At 37.8% G+C, this 21,224-nt stretch overlaps 2 protein-coding genes across 3 annotated transcripts in view; both read left to right on the top strand.

Annotated features, from left to right (window-relative positions):
• LOC135708320 (uncharacterized) overlaps window positions 1-21,224 on the top strand; it is a 501,509-nt gene that overhangs the window by 100,979 nt on the left and 379,306 nt on the right. The window lies entirely within an intron of this gene.
• Pkc98E (Protein kinase C) overlaps window positions 1-21,224 on the top strand; it is a 66,160-nt gene that overhangs the window by 30,788 nt on the left and 14,148 nt on the right. For both annotated transcript variants that reach the window (XM_065230349.1, XM_065230359.1), the window contains exons 2-4: window positions 6,612-6,805; window positions 17,791-17,958; window positions 19,455-19,528. In XM_065230349.1, coding sequence (XP_065086421.1) covers window positions 6,612-6,805; window positions 17,791-17,958; window positions 19,455-19,528 — 436 coding nt within the window. The remainder of the gene's footprint in view (window positions 1-6,611; window positions 6,806-17,790; window positions 17,959-19,454; window positions 19,529-21,224) is intronic.

Below are 21,224 nucleotides of genomic sequence, written 5' to 3' on the forward strand. Positions count from 1 at the left end.
ATGTTTTAAAAATTACAATTTATCAAAAAGCATTGAGCATTTCCAGCCCAAAACGCTAAAAAAAAGTCAATTTTGTCTCGAACCCTTCTCATTTGAATGAAACATTCCTCACATGTTCGCTGCTACCAATGGTTGCAATTTTCATTTAAATGTGATTTTTTTTTCTTGACAGTAACTTTTGAGAAGAGCGTATTATGGATTATATTTTTTTTTTAAATCATAACACGGAAACCATTGATCTTATCAAATGATATCTGTGAAGAAGTTGTAGGTAGTTAAATTATCTTTGAGGAAAAATACACTGAAAGAAAAAGCTTAGTAAATTTATATTAAAAAAAGTAAAACGTTGATTATCTCAAAACACTCCCCCTTCAATCTTTATAATTTTTGTTTATCAAAAAAACTGAAGAAATGTTCTAAAATTTGGTAAAGAGCGTAGGCTGGCAATTTGCTTAAAACAAATCTATAGTTATTTATTTTTATTTTTTTCAAGTTGATGAAATTGCATATGTTTTACTAAAATAATAATTTATTTTATGTTGCGGAGATGAACCAGCCTGCGGCTGAAAATCTCATAAATAGAGAAAAAAAAATTATTTTATTTCTACGCATAATTTTCGATAAATTGGCACATACACATATATTTTCTAAGTCCAGCCGTTCTCAATTTAATGCGAATTAATAATTATAGTAATAATAATTTTCTACACTTCAGACCATTTTTAAATGTTAGTCGTGATGTACAGCAACGAGATGTTTTTTCCATGATTGTATATTAAAAAAAACAAAGAATTCATTCCCAGAGCTGTCAGACTTACCCGTTTCTATTTAGATACAGCGGAAGAGAAACAAGTTTATATGTGAATACTCTCCAATATATCCAAATAATCAACAAACCCCCTAATGTGACTTTTTTCAGTCCTCTATTAGTTGTATACCTAGGTAGAATTGTGTATGTCATAACAGAGGCAAAAAAAAATAAGCAACAGCAAGCTTTGAGATAGGCGGAGAGGTTTCACTTGGCTTTCGCCAAAATTTAGCCACATCGAAATCTTCTGCTACAAATTCTTCCAATCGAGACACACCAAGTTCAGACCCTGAAAGACATTATAAGATAAAATATTAAAGTTATTTTTCAATTGTTATTCCACAAAAACCTACATGTAAAATGGTGCTTCAGATATCGATCAAGCTCATGTACTGGTTTAGTGTATTCAATTTCACCGTCGCTTGCTGAATCTATATCCTCGTCAGCAATTTTAGCCTTCTTCGGCAACGGCTGTGGTTGGTCAGAAGTAGAGATGGTCGGGTATGGAAATTTTAATACCCGAACCCGACATATATTTTTTTAGATGCCCGTACCCGACCCGAACCCGTCGGGTACGGGTACGGGTCGGGTTTGGGGTATAAATACCCGTACCCGACCATCTCTACTTCTTACACTCACTTAAAAAAGTTTGCTATAATCAATTGTACCTAATGAAGATAGGTATAATGTCAACTTTATATTTATTCTGCTACATATATATTGGGAAGTCCTTCACCTGTTCCATTCAGTTCACTTCTCTAAGCGTTTTACCACCACAGTTTCACTTTTCTCAACAACTTTGTCATACGTCATTTCGATCAAAAGTGACGTTTTCGTGCTACAATTCATTGAAAAATGTCACACGTAATTTTTTTTTAAATACAAAATCCAAAATTGCTGGTTACTTCAAAAATGTGACTGATTGTCTATAACAAACAGTTATGCAATGTTTCATGTAAATCGGAGAAGGTCTAGTCATGTTTTACTATTTGGCGTGGAAATGGTCTAGTCGAATCAATGAATGATTGAAATATTCCAGGTTCTAGACGTTACTTAATGACGTGGATTTAAATTAACGAGAAAATCTACAATTGGGTTCTTTACGGATATATATCCGTAATACGCATTGAAAGAGAACCGCACTGGAACTATTTTAATTAAGTGTGATTACATTAGCAAAAATCACCATCATAGCAACCGTCGGTGGGACATTGTATGGGAGCGAGCTGTCAATTTGAGAGTTTAGCGTCAAAATGCTTTTGACTTAAATCTTGATTTATAAATCGCGATTAAAGTCTATGGGGTCGGAAAAAATATCATTGCTCTCTGCAATTAAAGTTTAAGCAGATACGACTTTTTGAAGGTTCACTCTTGAATTAATAATAGTGTCGATGTTATTTTCATTAATTTTTACGCATTTCACCCCAAACTGGACTAATAAGCGCGTTTTTACTTATTAAAAAGTGTGATAAAAGTGCGAGTTTCCGTCTAATTGTCTTGGTGTCTTCGGTGCACTTATTCTTATGATGCTAGCAATAAGTTCTTCGAACGTACGAAACCGATTTGATGGAAACGTGCATTGTTATTTTTGCATTTGAATATTATATACATAATGTACCTCGTAGTACCCTATGCTCAAAGAATACAAGACATATTTCAACTCGATAAATGCCTTAAGCGAATCAGAAATGGAGTCATGTTATGGTTGGATATGGACATTTGGCCCGCGGTTTAAAAACGTTGGACAGATCTGGGATAGCTGTTCGACATGGAGAGAGAAGTAGTCATAGATCAAAGTATGGATCAGCTCCGTTTATGCGTATGTTTGAATGGCCATGGTAACGTTTCGGTATAGGTGAACATTTAGCTAATGGCGTATTTCAGCAGTTTTTGTATCGCTCGATGAAACTATAAGAAGTGAATTCACGGTAGCATCGAGAAACAATGACTGTGCTATCGATTAGTCATACTTGGATGAGTGGATCTCATCGGCACACCATGATTATGGTAACGTATGAACGATGCCTAAAATCATGCCAACATCAACGCCACCACTATCACTTACGGCAGCTTCAATGGCCGTGCCAGAGGATTGGTCGCTTGGCGTCAAGCGAGCATAAAGTCAATCAAAGTGATCGTAGCGCTACCTAATATTATTTTGAGACGTAATTTAGCAAGGTGCTTAAATAAATTTCTCATGAAAAACAACATTGTGGTTAATCCGCAGACGTAAAAGACATTACCGTAAAACGAGGTAGATTCGATTAGTGGGGTGTAGTTGATCACATAAATTTCTCATTATTTTTGTTCAGTTATGTTATTGTATGTCGAATTCTGTAGAAATAGCATGCAGTCTTATGCCCTAAAACAATGACACTATTTCTCTTTGAAAATAATGATGAGAATTTTTATTGATCAAGTACACCCTACTGATCAACTCCACTCCGTTTTACGGTACTGATATGTTTTTCTGAGGCTACGCTGTCCTAAAACCTTTACAGCCAAACCAACACTGATAAATGTATGTTGGGCAGTAGGTAACATTTGATCTACTAGATCCGTATAAAAAATTATAGAAGCTTAAATAGCAAAGTCCGAGTTCACTTAAAGATTTCCCGGAATCTAATTTTTATAAAGCTGCTTTTGTAAATAATGAATTCAATCGTCAATTTCTGCGGAATAAATTATCATTAGTGGCGTTTCCTTAACCTCAATCTGCCTGTGCACCAACCCACAAAACGCAAACAATTATGAAAATATTGCTTGCAATTGATAGATATCGAGTAAACTAGAAGATTAAGTGTATTTTTCAACCGATTCGAGTATGAATATAGCATTAAATCTGGTTTTGAAAGTTTGTGCACAGGTAAAAAGTGAGGTTACGGGACGCCACTGAATATCATACTTACGAAATAACAACACAATCACTTAGGTACATGATCTCTCTATCAACTGGTATAGTTCGTTTGTAAGGGTGATTTTGGCGGTCAAGAATCATGAAGATAATTATTTTTTTCGTATATGAAGTCAGAGACGAACCAACCAACGGCTGAAAGTCTATATATTAAAGAAATCAATCAATCAATCTTATATTAAGAGGGGGTATTTGACGCCCCCCCCCTCTCCCTGGGCTTTTTCTTTCTTTATTATAAATACTTCTCTTTGGGCTTTTTGGCTTAACTCACGGTTCTAAATATAAATTAATGTTTCCAGTTACATATTAAATGTTCTATATATAAACAACTTGGTGTTATTTTATATGCACTATTTTGTTAAAGGTTTAATATACGATGCTTTTTACAAGTTGACTAGTTTTTGGATCATTCCGTGGAAGCTATTTCTAGTTTTATTACGATTTTTCTTAAGACTTTCACCGGAAGATTACTCCAACTTCTCCTGGCAGTTTCTTCCAACCTGACGTCATCTGTGAGCTTGTCCAGACTGCCACCTGAAGATTCTTACGATTTATCTTGTAAGCTCCTTCCGAATTCCCCCAGGAGCCCTGCTGACCCGAAATTGTCTTCTGACTTGCTCTGAAACTTTCTATCAAAGATCACTTTCCCTGAATGTTTAAATATCTCCCGACAGATTCTTTCAGCTTCTTCCAGTGATTTTTTCTAACTTTCCCCGGAAGTTTCTTCAGACTTCTCTAGCAGTTCTTTCTAACCTCTTAAAAATATGTCCATCAGTGTTACAGTGGAAATTTCTCTTGAGTGTTCTACATACAGAACATTTCTAGGGAATGGTTTCCTATTGATCCAGCCACCTACGTCATGGTCTTGCTTTATAGCAGCGCCTTTACCGACTGAGATCAGGGATGCCCTACCCTAGGGAATACGTATTGGTGACAGTTTTGGTCATTGGAGCCTGGTTCCGAATATTCCGGATTGTATCTGGAACCACCTGAAAGTTCAGATTCAAGGATTTTGAATAATCACAAATGTCTTCTTTTTTAAATTTAATACTATGAGAATGCTTAGTGCGTGTATTTGGGTCACTGGAACCTGGTTCCGAATGATCCGGACTGTATCTAGAATCACCTTAAAAATGTCAGATTTAAAGATTATGAATAGTCACAATAAGGATATTAAATTTCTTTTTCCTAATTTTAGTACCATGGTAATACATCTGGAGAAATTTTGGTAGCTAGAACCTGATACCGGATGTTCCGGATTGTATCCGGAATCACGTAAAAAAAATCTAAGATTCAGTGCAGTGCATCTAGAACACTAAGTTGAGAGCACGCAATAAGCTAATATGCGATAAGCACTAAGCTTGAAATGCGAAGAAGAAGAAGAAGAATAATGTTCCGAATTTATCCGGAACCAGCACTGGAACCAACTGAAAACAAATTATGTTTTGCTTTTGAGCTCTTAGTCCGACGGATGAGGCCAGTTTCTGGCGTAATTCTTCGGAGCACAGGGCAATAAGGGATTTATCAAGAAAATGTGAATTTGTATTGTTCTGTGCACCAAAAAATGTCGGTTTCTTCTGCTTTTTTAATATATTTTTAGCCAGTTACTTGCCTTGGCACCTGGACGTAACTCGACGATGTATTTCCTAGTATTTAACCAACGAAATCTCAAACAGAGGCACCCTTTTTTTTATCGAAAGCGATCTCCCGCTCCAGCTAACAGTTTGGACTGCTCCGATATTTACTTCATCCGTCCAAGATCTGCTTGCGTTGTTCCAGAAAAATGCCTCTCATTATGATAATTTGGATAAAAAAAATGCACTTTCGGGACACAAACGTATTAAGCATTATGTAAACAACAACACACATTGCTGAACAGCTACTACAAATCATTGGGATATAAATAATGCCGTCTTTAAAGTGGGTTAATAGTACCTGCCACACTATGGTGCTTCATTTTGATAAAAGTGATGAATTTCTGATAAGCCACCCTACAGTTCGATTCAAAACCTCAAAATATGAAACTGTGCAAACAATGGTAAAGATTGATGAAGGTTACGCCAATGATTTGATATTTGTATGGGAATTACTATGGAAGAATTTTCAAAAACTCTTATGTCGCTCTAACTTTGCTCATACTTGTCCAAATGTTGAAAAAACTTATATGTATGTTGTTGTTATTTCAATGACCAAAAAGTCTATTGTTGTTACGACCAGCGTTAGAGCATAGATAGAAATTCGAAAACATTACAAAATATAGTAAATTGACAAATATTATGTGCAAGAAAACAACGCCAATTTCATCATAACAACAATAGGCTTTTTGATTATTGTCATTACAACCGCATATTCATATTTTTCAACGTTTGGACAACTACAACCAAAGTAAGAGCAGTGTAAGTGAAAATCAATAATTTCCCATACTGTTGCCAACACTGCCGTCGATTCTGATCGGGCATCGTAGGCGTCCCGACGTCAACTACTGCAACCTGTTACCGTGGTAACCAATAACAAATCTTAGTAGCCAGTTTTGGAGTGATTTTTTTACTCATTCGTTAATTTGTCTCCCAGTTTAAAAGAACATTTCCTGAAATAAAACGACCAGGACTGTCACTCATACTAATCCACCAAAATCACCATACAAACTTCAAACCATAGGCGTGACCTCTAAACCTTCAGCAATCTTTAACATTTTTCGCACAGGCTCCTATTTTGAAGTTTTGAATCGAACTGTGAATGAGGATGGCCTATTAGAAATTCATAACTTTTTTTCAAAATGAAGCACCCTACTTTCACACTTTACACACATAAGCCAGGATTACTTCCCAGCGAACTGTTATTTTTGTCATTGTAATAATATTTTTTTCCATTTGTTTTCCTTTCTTTTAGAACGATCCACGACAAAACCACGCACATTCGATCCAGTGTGGAATGAAAGCTTTATACACGAGGTGGAAAACGCCAACGTACTTGGCATGACGATATTCCACGAAGGTCCGATCACGGACGTATTTGTAGCCAACACGACGATCCCTTTCGACGATCTAGTCTCACGAAACGAGTCCGACCAGCAGGATTTTTGGGTAAGTCTGTATGATTATATTGAGCAGAATAATCAAAGCAGATGTCAGCAGTTCTAAATCCTAATTCTTAATATCTTGGGCGATACATTTATGCTGATAAAACAAATAGAGGCTTTTTACGTTCTAAGGCCGTTCTAGGGAACTAAGAAGGGTACAAGATGTAGATGAAATATGTGTACCAAAAAGATAATCAAAAAGTACACTTTTCCTATAGTCATTCCCATATGTTTAGACTTCAAAGGTTAGTGCAGTATGAGTTCGCATCCAAATAATCTCAAATTTTGGGATTAAGAATCGATTTAGCTAGGTGGAGCAAAATCGATATTTTAAACCACCCTAATAACCACTGCATACGCAATTTGAAAGCATACAATATAAGCTTTCATGAACATCTTCAAACATTGGAAACTATCTATTCAATTTAGAGAAAAATTAGATTGAAATTTATCTATTTATTTCGGTGCGTATATGGCTTAGAAACCTGATTTTCTGGGGTCTTCTCCGTTGAATAGTCTACTACCGATGAACGAACTCGAAGCACGAATTGGAGAAAGTCAATTTCGAATATTGGCCACCTGAATTCTCATAATGCAATGCAATAGCTTGCTGAAGAACACGCACAACATTGTGGATACAGAATCAAAAATAACCTATTTACCAGCCAGCGATGTTGTGATTCCACCCGCACAATTCAACCCACCGGCAGCGATGCAGTCACATATATAGAAGAGGCTGCTATGATGACGATGATGGCGCTGGACAACCGACTACCCTACCTATGGCCTCCAACAGACTGTGGAAACCGCGCGGAAGGTCACACCTCCCTGCGGCTTGCTATAACGTGCTCGCTGGTGGCGTCTTTATCTCGATAAAACTAGGTAGTGTGTATGTACCGTCGGGAACCGAAATCCGTCCACCTAAGAAATGAATCAAAAACCGAATGTTTCATACAAAACGCCTACTTTTTGTATGAGGTGTACGGATTTTTGTCCATAACGGTATACCTACGAGTATTATTTGCTAGTAAACAGAAACCATTCATAGCAACTGAACTGATATCAGACATGTTGTTCAAGTCCTCGGGAGCGGTTTATCGCGATAGTGTGTGTTTTTTTTTTTTTTCTTCTGTACACAAAAGGAAAACAAACGCTAAACATAGAAAATGGAAGCATCGACGGTTTGAAGGGGTGGTAAAAGTGCAAACTTGATAATCCGTTGACCACAACGCAGTTGATGATGGTGATGAATGGGATATATTTAGTAACGACTGCGGTGTCATGTGTTGTATGTTCAATACATTCACTATATTTTGAAACTTCTAATAAGAAATGTGTGGATTTGTCACAAATATGCGATATTTTATCAAAGTCTAGTTGGCTAACACCAATTCTAGAGCAATTTTTAGACTACTACTGTATGGTCTTGCACAAATTAAGGGATTTTCTTGGTACTTAATCCTTTGCTGTAATGTCAAGATAAGCTCTACAGTAAGTAATGCACATATTTATCAGATGACTTTCAACTAATGTACCAGGTTTTTCATTAAGATATTCTGCTTCTTTTGCCAACGCACACATTATATTGTAAATTTTGTGGATTTACCTATTGTCCATAGGGAAATTGACAAGCAATTGATGACCAATAATTGAAATGGTTTTATCAGATTTTATTAAAAAAATCTCGCGGATCAAAATCTTGCTAGAACTTGTATTAAGTAGGGGAATTTACGTATTCTCGGCAACCTAAGCAGCGGCCTTTTTTCTATAGCCTTTTTCTCTCAGGAACGCACACATATGTTGTATTGGTTTGTTTACAATCTTTTGCTGCCAGCTGCTCTAACAATTTCAGCGGAAAGAATTTTCAAAAACTGTTTTGAAATTCTTTTACAAAGCTCCAATCTTCTCTAGTAAGAGCGAGTATTGCCGGCAACCAGTTTTTCTTCGGCAACCGTTCCATTTGACCTGCATGTTAATCTGCTGTTCTATTATCGGCAACTCGAAATCAGCTACAATTTGTAGTGCGTGTGTTGCATATCAAGAAAACCTGCTAGATTGCCTTTTCTCAGTGGTAAAAATATAGTCAAATTGAAGCTGAAAGCATAAAGAATCGTTTGCATGCATTCAGCGAAGTGTTTTCGTAAGAAAATCCAGTAAAAATAGTGTTTCAATTTGTGTTGCCGAAAATAGTCTGTCATGCCGAAGCCGTCATTTCCCCTATAACGCTAAAAAATATAATTCAATGAGTTGGTTGGAAATGCTACCATGAAGCTTTAGTGTGATGATTTATTAGCTAGAGAATGATCTTTAGAAGAGGGTAGGTGGATAGTTCCGTTAGAGTACGGCAGTATGAAAATTGAATAGAAGTTGAAAATGAGCGAAGGGCCATTAATGCGACTCTGAAAATCGTTAACTTCGCGTATGAAGTAACATAAAAACACTTTGAATATAATTCAATATTTGCATTTTTGAGAAGCATTTTCGTAAGAACTATGATGTGGAAATTAATTGAACAATAAAATGGAAATAATAGAAAAATCTACATCTGAACATTTGAGAAATAAACCGACAAACATTTTCAGGAATTAGTATATTAATCAGCATCGTCAATAAAAGCTGCAAATGCTGCTGCAGATAGAAGCTAAAAATATTTTTTTTAAATAAAACACTGGAATCATCCAGTGTTTTATGAGTTACTACCTACTGGTTACTTGTAATGCCTTTCTCGTATACATATTATATATAGGGGAATTTACGTATTCTCGTCAATCTAAGCAGCGTCTGCACTTCTACTAGCATTTTCTCAGCGTCACGCACATATATGATGTGTCTGTTTGTTTACATTCATCTGCTGCTTGCTTCTCTATCCATTCAAATCGACAGAATTTTTCAAAACGTTTTGAAAGCGTTTTTACAACGCTCCAAACTTCTCAGGTGAGTGTGACTATTGTCGGCAGTCTCTTTTTCTTCGGCAACCTTCCCATTAGAATTGCGTGTTAACCACCTGTTCTATTATCGGCAACTCGAAATCAACCTCATTTTGTAGTGCGTATGCTTTATTTGAAGAAAAATGTAGCATTACTGGATTGCTCGATCGTTCAAATATAATCAGATTGAAGCTGAAAGGCTAAACAATCGTTTGGACACATTCAGGGAAGTGCGTTGATGGGAAAACATAGTGAAATTAACGTTTAAATTTTGGTTGCCGAAAACAGTCAATGGTGCCGAAGCCAACATTTACCCTACGTATACATATATTATTAATTTAAATGTTTTGTTCATATCACATTTTAGCCGCTACTTTAATGGCTCCCGGAACTTGTACATGTGCGGCAAATGTGATCCTATTGATGATTCAAACAAGTATGATATCTACTGTAGCGCATCCAAACAAGCACTACTAGGTGGGGTGAAAGTAACCTCATTGACCGCGAGAATGCGCTGCTACTGCAAAAAAGGTTATGGTGCCTTGTAGTTCATTCATATTTAGGCAGACATGCCCAATTTCAGTGCGATACTGTCTTTAGTTTTGTTTTGACAGCTGATTGTTGTTGACGTGTTTGGCATCATGTTGAGTATGGATAAAAACGATTTTCGTTCTCTCATAGAACATTATTTTTTGAGAGGCAAAACGGCGAAGGAAATAAAAGAAAAGTTGAATAAATATTATGGGGCTAATGCTCCGTCAGATTACACCGTCAAATATTGGTTTCGAGAGAATGGTGTTGGCTGACCGGAAAGTGAAGGTGCGCGAGCTAGCAGATACCGCAAAGATTAGTACTGAGCGCACACGCCATATTTTGAGCGAGATTTTGCATATGAAAAAGTTATCCTGCCGCTGGGTGGCGCGCAAGCTCACTCCTGACCAAAAACACGAACGCGAGAGCACTTCGAAAGAGTGTTTGGACTTGCTGATGCGGAATCGGGCGGACTTTTGGCGTCGGTTGGTAACTGTTGATGAAACCTGGATCCACTTTTACACCCCAGAGAACAGAATGAGTGCCCGGCAATGGACTGAAGCCAACACTAGTGCTCCGAAGCGGCTGAGGAAGACTTGATGGGCCGCAAAGGTTACGGCGTCGGTTTTCTGGGATTGTCATGGCATACTCTTCGTGGACTGCCTCGAAAAAGGAAAAACCATCAACAGCGAGTTTTACTGTGCATTATTGGAGCGATTGAAGGCCGAAATCGCTGCAAAACGGCCTCACATGAAGCGAAAAAAAAATTGTTTTTGCAAGACAATGCGCCGGCGCACAAGATCATCGCAACCACAGCTAAAATCAATGACTTACGGCTCCAATTGCTGCCGCATCCACGCCCGATTTGGCTTCCTAAACCTGGCTCATCAATAAAAAATCAGCTCACGTGAGGAAATCATCGACGCTGTGGAGAAGTATTTTGCAGACCTTCCGGAAAATTACTTTTCAGACGGGATCATAAAGTTGGAAAATCGCTGGAATAAGTGTATCGAGCTAAAAGAGGATACTGAATAAAAAAATAAAAAACATTTTACTTTTCACCACAAAATTCGTAGTCTATTACAGGGTGTCGACTCAATGACGAATACCAATCTCTCTGAAATTCCCTGATTTTCCTTTTTTCTTTTGAAAAAAATCTAGGACAGTGCCTATCCGTTTTCGGCAACACGACATCATCAGCTATGACCTTCATCAGATATGTACTAGAGATTTCTGGATATTTTTTTTCATGAAGAGTGGTCCAGTACAAACTAAAATTTAATTCGTTACATTTTATAGATTGCAAAATAGACAGAAATTTCCAAAAACGGACGGAACCGCATTTTTCAAAATTCACATATTTTAAACTTGGTTAGCACCAAGTAAGCCAGTTCAAGCAGTAGCCGGGATGTTAATATACCTGGTAGTATGAACCGGGATGTTAATATACCGAATACGTGAAGGAAACTGCAACCATCTCGACATAAATATACAAAAAGGCTTGCTTAATCGCTCAATGTTCATGATCTGTTTCTTACCTTCTTACATCGATTTGTTCCATGATACGAGAAGAAGTCCTTAGCATGCCAATTTTCTCACGCTTAGAAGTTCTTTTTAACTGTTTTCGAGCTCAACACTAGGAGCTGAAAATCACCCAGTTGTGCATCTTACATATGAAACACTTGTCTTCAATCCCATTATATTTTTTTCCCTCGAGCACATTTTGAGACCCAGCTCCGCAAGAAAATTATTCCGGATAATACACTTAACCAAACGCTAATTCGTAGCTGGATTCCTCCGCTTTCACCTCCAAAATTATGAAAGTTGATTCCATCTTAATTGCAATAGCAGAGACGCTAATTTTCCGAGCTAACCAGGTTTACAATGAAGACCTAGAATACTCAAACTTTACTATTCTTGCATGTACTCTGGTGCTCAAAGAATTGATTTTTGTTGGACACAGCTGGATGTAACAGACGCACCAATCTACTCGAAGGTTACATTTCTTCAGACACAATTAGGTGTAACATCTATTAAGAGACGCACATACCCATTTGATGGTTAAATTTTACAACAACTAACAACGTCTAACTCTACGGAAGTGGATTTTTATCAACCCGCAGGATTTCAGTTCAACTCAGGAATGTACCGAGTGGGAGCTGAATTTAAATTAGGTCCAAGATCATTGAAATATCATTTTATTTCAATAATTTTTGCTCAACATGCAAAAATACAACATCAAGCATTGATCAACCACAAGCTCGCAACTATATTTATACATTTTAATGAACAACCATCCTCGACCTACACAGAGTAATTAAGATGTTTGAAACTAGCGAAGCCAATTATACTTTTAATACGAACTAAGAACTCAGAAATATTTCCCTGAATTTGTATGAAATTCCGGGTCCAAAAATGAACTCCCTGATATTTCATGATTTTCCAGGTAGTCGTCATCCTATATTATCTAGCTTTTAATATGACAAACACGACAAGAAACGGTTCTGTACCCAAGTTATAATCGAAAGAGATGAAGAGAATCGATCAATGTTTCTTAGGACCCAATGCATTGTTCAGGTTGAAATGATGCGGTCTTCATCAAAGTTGTTCAAATGGATAAGGCCTATTGGTTGGTGAACAGCGCAGTTGCTCTAACTTGAAAGCTCAACTAGATAGAAGGTAGCTGTTTTTGGCGAATTTATTCAGATTTATTAGACCTATTGAATGGTGCACAGTTTGGATCAGAATTCTGCCACCAAGGATGACCTGATTAGCTTTTCTTATAAACTGTCACCGTGTGAAATGAAGTCTAAACAAATGTAGCGTTTTGGCTTGTAACGTATTGACTTGTCAGTATACGATATGCAATTTTCATGGCATACAGCAGCAAAATGTTTGCAAATTTAAATACAGTCCTATGCCATGTTATTTTAATTTTAACAGATAAAAAACAAACTCAAATGAGCATTAGTTTATTTGTTAAAATTCTGCAACATCAAAATATAATGTGTCATCAGATTCAGATCATTTTGAATATTTTTAGCAGTTATGTTTTATGAAATGCATTTTAATTAGGGGATCGCCACTCCGGTTGCTGCTAAATCAACATTACACTCAGGTCTTTTTTTACACGGGGGATACGTACCGTGTAAAAAAAACCGTGTAAAAAAAAACCTACGAGATTTTGATTTTTCGCATGCTTAAATGTTTTTAAAAAATCGGATTTTAATGCCATTTGTAATTATAGACATATTTTAAAAATTTCTGTATTTACACCAAAAATTGTGATTTTTTTTTTAAGTATGCCATTCGATTACCTATAGCTTGAAACGGATAATTTGATTGGAATCAAGTCGATAGGTTGTATCGTTGTCGAGAAATCGTTAAAAACGTACCGTGTAAATCGTGGAAAACCGTGTAAAAAACCGTGTAAAAAAACCGCGTAAAAAAACCGTTTAAAAAAAGACTTCAGTGTATTCAGTTACCAAAAGATGTTTATCCATGCTTGGAAACTAGTTTTGAATAAGGATCGGGATAGAATTTTGAATTTTGAAAATTGAATCTTCAATTAGCGATATTGAATACGAGTTCGCTCGTAGCTGTTGACACAAGTAGCTGTGTGTTTTTTCGGTGCGAGTCACGCGATAGTCTGTTTTTTTTATAGCAACTCATTGTTCGAAGTTCATGAAATAAAACTGACGATAAGATTCAGCTTCCAACATAGATTGGCGAAACCATCAATAGAAGGCATAGCGAATTTTGTGAAATCGCTGGATGCAGATCGAACTCACATGATCGCTACATATCGCATAGCGGAGGAAAACTCTATGTTCATGCTACACAAACGTGAACAATTAATTTTCCATTATGCCGATGGGAAGTCAGTCGAGGTACGCATGTCGCCTGCTGAGGGCACCGTTGAGTAAATACGTGAGAGTTTACGACCTACCACCAAAAGTCCCGAATAGCAATCTAGCATTGGTGCTGGGAAAATACGGTGATGTAAAGCGTGTAATACGGGTGAAATTTCCAGCTGCCTTGCGCCTCGATGTGCTTACAGGTGTGCTAGGTCTATATATGGATATAAAAAAGGAGATTCCCAACATGCTGCATTTCCTCAATCGAAAGGGAAACATATTCTACCAAGGAATCAACAACGGAATGAGGACGAAACCAGTTCATACGCTGGTGTAGTGACTGGAGGTGCATCGCCAAACGAGCGGTTGAGATCCTGGGAGAAAAGGTGGTGCTGATGGATGTGTCGTCTCCGGACGCCAACAAGAACAGTGGAAAGGAAGCAAGCGCTGCTGAGAAACAACGGCCACCTGTTTTCAAGTGCAAAAACGAAGCGTATTACTACTACAAATTCGGGATAGTGTACTATACCGAGAAAGAGCGGATGCATGACGAAGAGGAGGCCAAGCGGCTGGGACTGCTGAAGGAAAAACCATTGGCAGAAGCAGGGGAGTTGAGGGCACGGATGAAAGCGGAAGCTAAACTCAAATCGCCTCCAAGGAAGAGTAAGAAGAACGCATAAATTTGTTTTCCCTCTTAATACTTTATTGTAATTATTATATTGACGTAGGACTACGTCTGTGATTTCTATATGGGGGTTAACTTTGTGAAAACCAAAAATGGAACATGAAACAAAATTATGAATGATTTTGAACGTTAATAACTCAGCTGCCCCTGGACCAATTTCAATAATTTTATCACCAATCGATCAGATATATGTCTACGCATCTGTTAAGACTTAATAATTTTGAACGAATATTTAACGGTTGCTTTGATAATTAAAATGACCACCGATTGTCTGCGAATAGCGATTTCGCTAACACAGATTTCAAAGTTGAATTCCAGCCGGTCTCACCAAACGGTATTTATTCAATCACCGCGTGGTGAGTGATGGTGTTCTCCAGTACACAACGAAAGGATCCCCGCAAGCAGCTAGCTACCAAGGCTGGCCTTAACCGCTGATCGGATTCAGTTCCAATCCCCGTGTGTGGTTGTGTCTGGTTGTCGGCATCAGCTGCAGCAGCAGCAGTGCTTTCTCCAGTACACAACGAAAGGCTGCACCGCTATTGATCGGAATCAGTAGCTCTTCGTGAGTCGCTGTAGACTATCTATGCCAAGCGCGTCACCCTCATTCCAAACAACATACAGATCACCAGCCTCATCTGTAAACTATAACTTCTTTCGATGATGTCATGAAAGTCAAGGCTCGCCCACGCAAATCAACATCACCATCAGATAGGGTAAGACTTCTCCTACTCGACAGTAATGCTGGTTTGCGTGGGCGTGTCTTTAATTCGTAAAAATCATCGAGAGAAGTCATTGTTTACAAAAGCTGTTACGCCTAACTCCAGCTCTATATATGTTTAAATCCATCATAACATGTACTTTAAGGCATCATTGGGGGTGTGATTTCAAAAAACAAATGCCGTTAGTCGCGGTCTGATTTTGATACAGAGATGATGGGAATCTTTTCTAGAAATCTGTTAAAATTAAGACTTTTTCATTTTTTTTAATGCCATTGTTGAAAATTGCACGAATGTGCAACTGTTGCTATGATAATTAAAATCATCACCGATTGCCTGCGAAAAGCAATTCCCCTAAAACAGATTTCAAAGTTTAATTCCATCCGATCTCACCAAACGGTGTTTAATCAATCACCGCGTGGTGAGTGGTAGTGTTCTCCAGTACACAACGAAAAGCTGCCTGCAAGCAGTGAGCTGCAGCCCACATGAGCATCCATAGAAAGAGGATTAAACCGCACCACTATTGATCGGAATCAGTAGCTCTTTGTGAGTTTCTGTGGGCCATATATGTCAAGCACATCATTCTAAACAGGGTTACTTCCACTCACTTGCTATAAAAAAATGTTTTTCAGAATTATGAAATCATGAAATAGTATAATGCTAATTAGTACTTGTAAGTTACAAGCAGAGGTCATGAAGTATATGTGCGATACATAAAATCTGTCAATATTGCTTTCAGTGCGTCACAATCAGCGATTTTACGACTCGTGAGCGCTCACTCTGAGTGAACGCTCACGAATCATAAGATCGCTGATTGTGACGCTCTGAAAGCGAAATTGACAGGTTTTATAAATCAAACACATACTTTACACCCTCTTCTTGTTACTTACAAGTACAACATATCATTAAAACATCTAATGTTTGCATAATTCCGAAAAATATTTTTTTATAGCAAGTGAGTGGAAGCAATCCTGATTCTAAAGAGTATAAACAGAGAGAACCCCGCTCAAATTCCTATACCTACACAAAACACAAGCTCCTGCTGTAGTTAACAAATAAGATTTATTATGTAAGACCACGTAGACCTACGTCACCATTGCGTACAATCCCATAGGGCTGTCCCCAGGGTTACTTCAACTCACTTCGCTATAAAAAATGTTTTTCGGAATTATGGAATCATTGGATGCTATTATGAAAGTTTGTACTTGTCAGAAACAAGAAGAGGTTGGAAGGTATGTATTTGACACATAAAACCTGTCAATTGTGCTTTAAGTGCGTCACAATCAGCGAATTTATGACTCGTGGGCGTTCACTCACTGACGCACTGAAAGCAATAATGACAGGTTTTATGTGTCAAACACTTAGTTTACAACCTAAGCTTGTGACTTACAGCTACTTACTATCATTATAATATCTAATGATTTCATAATTCCGAAAAACAATTTTTTATAGCAAGTGAGTAGAAGCAAGCCTGGCTGTCCCTTGTAGTTTTTATTTTATTTTATGGTTCTCGGCTCCGTGAAGTCCTTTTGGACATTTGAACCTAGCAAATAAACTATTGATAAAAAAAACGATATTGAATTTCACCTAATTTTAAAACTTCCAATATTTCTTTGAATGTTTATTGACTTTCTAATTTAATTTATAAACCAACAATTTTAAACTTCTTTATATTTTAGTTTATTACGTCCATACTGGGACTTTATGACTACTCTCAACTTAGTGTTCATTGAGAGCTTTCTAAGCCTATACAGTTTTAGAATTTTTATATTTTGTGTGGCTAGTACATGAGACATTTTCCAACCGGGAATCAAATTCAGCCGCCTCCAACATGGTCTTGCTAAGGGAGGCCCTCAATTATTTTGAAATTATTATTAAATTGAGCAGCAACAACAAAAAACTAGTAGTCCTACGTCATTAATACGGGCGTGCTTCGGACACAACGCTTAACTTTTTAGCACACATTCATATTTATGAATCAAACTGGAGGGTGGCTTATAAAAAATTTAACTCGTTTTTTTTTATGAAGTTTTTTAACTGGTAAAGGCGTTTCAAAGGGTCAGAAAGGGCTACACTACTACTGTTACGATGTGTACTTGAAGTTTTATGTTAAACGACAATCGACCATCTACAACATACACCATTTGAGGGCTCCCGTGAAGTATTTCATACAAATCTCCCATTTTTGGCAGTTATTTCATTTTACCTCGATTGAGAAGCTTTCAAACTTTTACCTTGTTCTCTGAGTAATATTTTTCACTCTTCATTTTCAGGTGGACTTGGAACCGCAGGGTCGGTTACACGTGAAAATCGACCTACGATGGAACCAGGAGTGCAGCAGTGCCGCATCGCAGCAGCAAAACTCATGCCGACGGATGGGCGTCAAGGATCAACCGTTCTTGAACCGACGACGCGGTGCTATGAGGAGGCGCGTCCACCAGGTCAGTTAAAGTGTAGTTTGGAATCTATCATCGGCGTCGTGTGGTCGTTTCTGCTTCCGATCGTGTTGCCTCTCGAAGGACGTTTGAATCAGCGTCATTCAGATGGATCTCTTTCATAAACTCGCTCAACTCAACCATTCTGTAGAAGGAAGATCAAAACCGTTTATGCAAGAATTACGGCTTCATTTCTAGGCCACTGCGTCGAAATTGCTACAACCCATCAGCCTTTCGCTGGCGGGTTGATTACTCTACATAGGAATTGAGGACGCTTTTTCTATCCTTATGTACGTACTGTACTGTTGATCGAACCATTGGCGCGTATTTGGAAATGTAGGTATACATCCATGTGCCTATGTACAGAACTTGTCGCTTCTTCCCGATGACACACTATTGTTGTTTATCAACAAGTGTGTGCTCGGTCGGTTGGTGTAGACTATAGAGTGTCGAGCGGTTCGAATGCAAAAATACTCCAATGGAATTCGCGAGATGTTGTTAGTTGGCTTGTAACTTGCATCGCTGTTCGATGGAGACGCGTGGTGGCTGTGTGCTAGCAGGTACTAGGTAGTGCGGAAAACTTGACTCACTCGCTGCACCAGTGGAGCCTGGTTTGGCCTGGTAGGATTATTGGGATGATTGTTTTGTGTATACAATAAGAACATCATACTCGCCACCCGTATAAGCGTACAACGGACGATGACGACGACGGGAGCGCGATTCTCCGTGAGAGCGCGGCATTACTGACAGGTAGCAGCAGCTACAAGCTGAAGTAGATTGGCAGCCACAAGCAACAGTGTATGTATCTATACAGAAAAAAAGGCAAACAGATAGGGACAGCGCGGAGGACTGAAGAAATTGATTCTATTTTTAGGAGAAAAATATTTTGAATAATGTGTTGAATGATTTATTCGAATATGTTTTGTTCTTGCTGCGATCTCAACTGTCTCTCAGATTTACCGTGCACTGGTGGCCGGCTGACTTTTTGTCTAACTGGTGTGCCCTATTTTCCCTCGTCCCACTCGTTATGGCATGCCACGTTTCTTGAAGATGGTAAATGTTCTTGTTCCTGCAATAACTTCTTAGACCATGATATGTCAGATTATATTTTCACCATCTGACCATTGGTATTTGAAATTATTCAAGAACCCAAGCGAAGAACTTTTACATTTTCAAATGAACTTGACGTAACTAAAAATATTTTTTCCCAATGGCCAATGAACCAAAACAAAATGTGCATCTCTAGTAGGTACAACTAGCTTTTCATTTTTCACTTTTCCTCGCTCTCATCATATTCTACTATGATCGGCTCTGCTTCCCACAACCACACCAACCACAGAGTTCGCAATTAACATCCGTCCATCCATCCATCGACGCGACGCGGCTGACTTATTGGCAAACAGAAACGACCAAAAAGTTTGAACTGAAGCATTTTCTGCTAGCCGTTGCTCATAACCTACATGGGTACTGTTTTACTCACGTTTCTTTCTGTTTCATTCTAGGTTAATGGTCACAAATTTATGGCCACGTTTCTACGTCAGCCAACGTTCTGCTCGCACTGTCGGGAATTCATATGGTAATGTTTTGATGATAAGTTTTTGCAGTCCGTTTACCTCCAGTTTTTTTTAGCTATATCTATGTATGTTTTCCTGGGGAAACTCCTTTTATTCTAAGGCACTGACTGAGAGGGTGGATCACAGGGTCCAACGTTGTATTAGTTAAAGGAAGGACGTTCATATCTGCCCCAGAATGTATCGTATTATCTGCAATATAATCTAGTCATTAGAAACTAGGGTGCCGTATGTATTCGGCAACTTCCTTGCACAATACCATGTGGATGCAAATAATGACATGTTAAGATGCATAAACACTATTTCCACAATTGAGCTGCCTTGAGACCTTATGCGAAATCTATAGAATATATTCTAGCATTCAGAATTGTAAGGGCCCATCTGCGATGATCGATTTTCTTCATAGATTTTCCCTTATGTTTATAATTCGGGTGGATTATCATTTCTCTCGATGCGTTTGGTGCTTTTTTGAACTCTTTATTTGTTCCAAATTTAAAATAAATTACATTTCATTTTATCCTAGGTGCTCCAGTGCTACTACAGAAACTAACCAGCCTTAATTGTTATGATATAAATCTATGTGTTTTTACATTGGTCCTGCCTTGACAATTCACTATTTTAGACAGGTTTTCTATACCTGCATGTCAGTATAACAATTGTAATCTTAAAACTAAAAACTAAAACTAAATCTCATCTAAGTAAAGAGGCAATTAATCATTGCAACTGCAATTATTAATTATTTTGTTGGACATTTGTTCTTAAGTCTCAACATTCGAAATTCTCTGTACCTCGGTAGTGATGTACCAGAGAGGGAACTTCAAAATCATCTTCAGAATTTTTTCTTAATCCTTTGAAGTGGTTTTTCCTGGTACTGCAACAACTAGACCTGGCACAGCATAAAGCATGGCCGGGTAGAAACTTGTTTAAATAGGGTAGATGTACCAGTTAAGGCTATACGCCATAACTGGAACACACCATAATAGGAACTTTTGGCCATAACTGGTACACCTACCCTATTAGAAGTTAGAAGTTTTATTCAGGCTAAGTTTGGATTTCCTGATTATAAAAGCATTCAAACATTTTATATATTTGTTACATTTGGCTTGAATGCCCTCAATGTGATCTTTAAAAGTTAATTTATGGTCAAGTACTGCAAATAACACGAAGACTTCTTCCTTTAGCGGAAATGCCTGTGTCATCAGCGAACAAAGATTTGTGGCAATTCTGAGGCAAATCAGCGACGTCCGAAGTGAAATAGTTATACAATATAGGCCCAAGAATGCTATCATGAGGAACTCCAGCTTTAACAGGTAGTCGTTCAGATTTGGAATTTTGCGAATGCGAATGCTTTTTCTATGTCTAGAAGAGCAACTCCAGTTGAGCAGCCTTCAGATTTTTTTGAACGAATTAAATTGGTAACTCTTAATAGTTGATAAGTAGTTGAATGCCCATGGCGGAATCCAAACTGCTAATCTGCCAGAATGCAGTTCGCATTGATGTGAAGCATCATTATATTCAAAATTATCTTTTCAAAAAGTTTACTTATTGAAGAAAGCAAACTTATTTGACGGTAGCTAGAAGCTTCAGCTGGTTTTTTATCCGGCTTCAAAATTGGAACAACTTTTGCATTTTTCCATTTATCAGGAGAGTATGCCAAATCTGTAAAATAATTTTACCAAGAAATACAAGGTACTCTCTGGG

The sequence above is a fragment of the Ochlerotatus camptorhynchus genome, unplaced genomic scaffold (genome assembly GCF_037179485.1).
Source record: "Ochlerotatus camptorhynchus isolate MF236.1 unplaced genomic scaffold, CSIRO-AGI_Acam_v1.1 ptg000027l, whole genome shotgun sequence".
Taxonomy (NCBI): Eukaryota; Metazoa; Arthropoda; class Insecta; order Diptera; family Culicidae; genus Ochlerotatus; species Ochlerotatus camptorhynchus.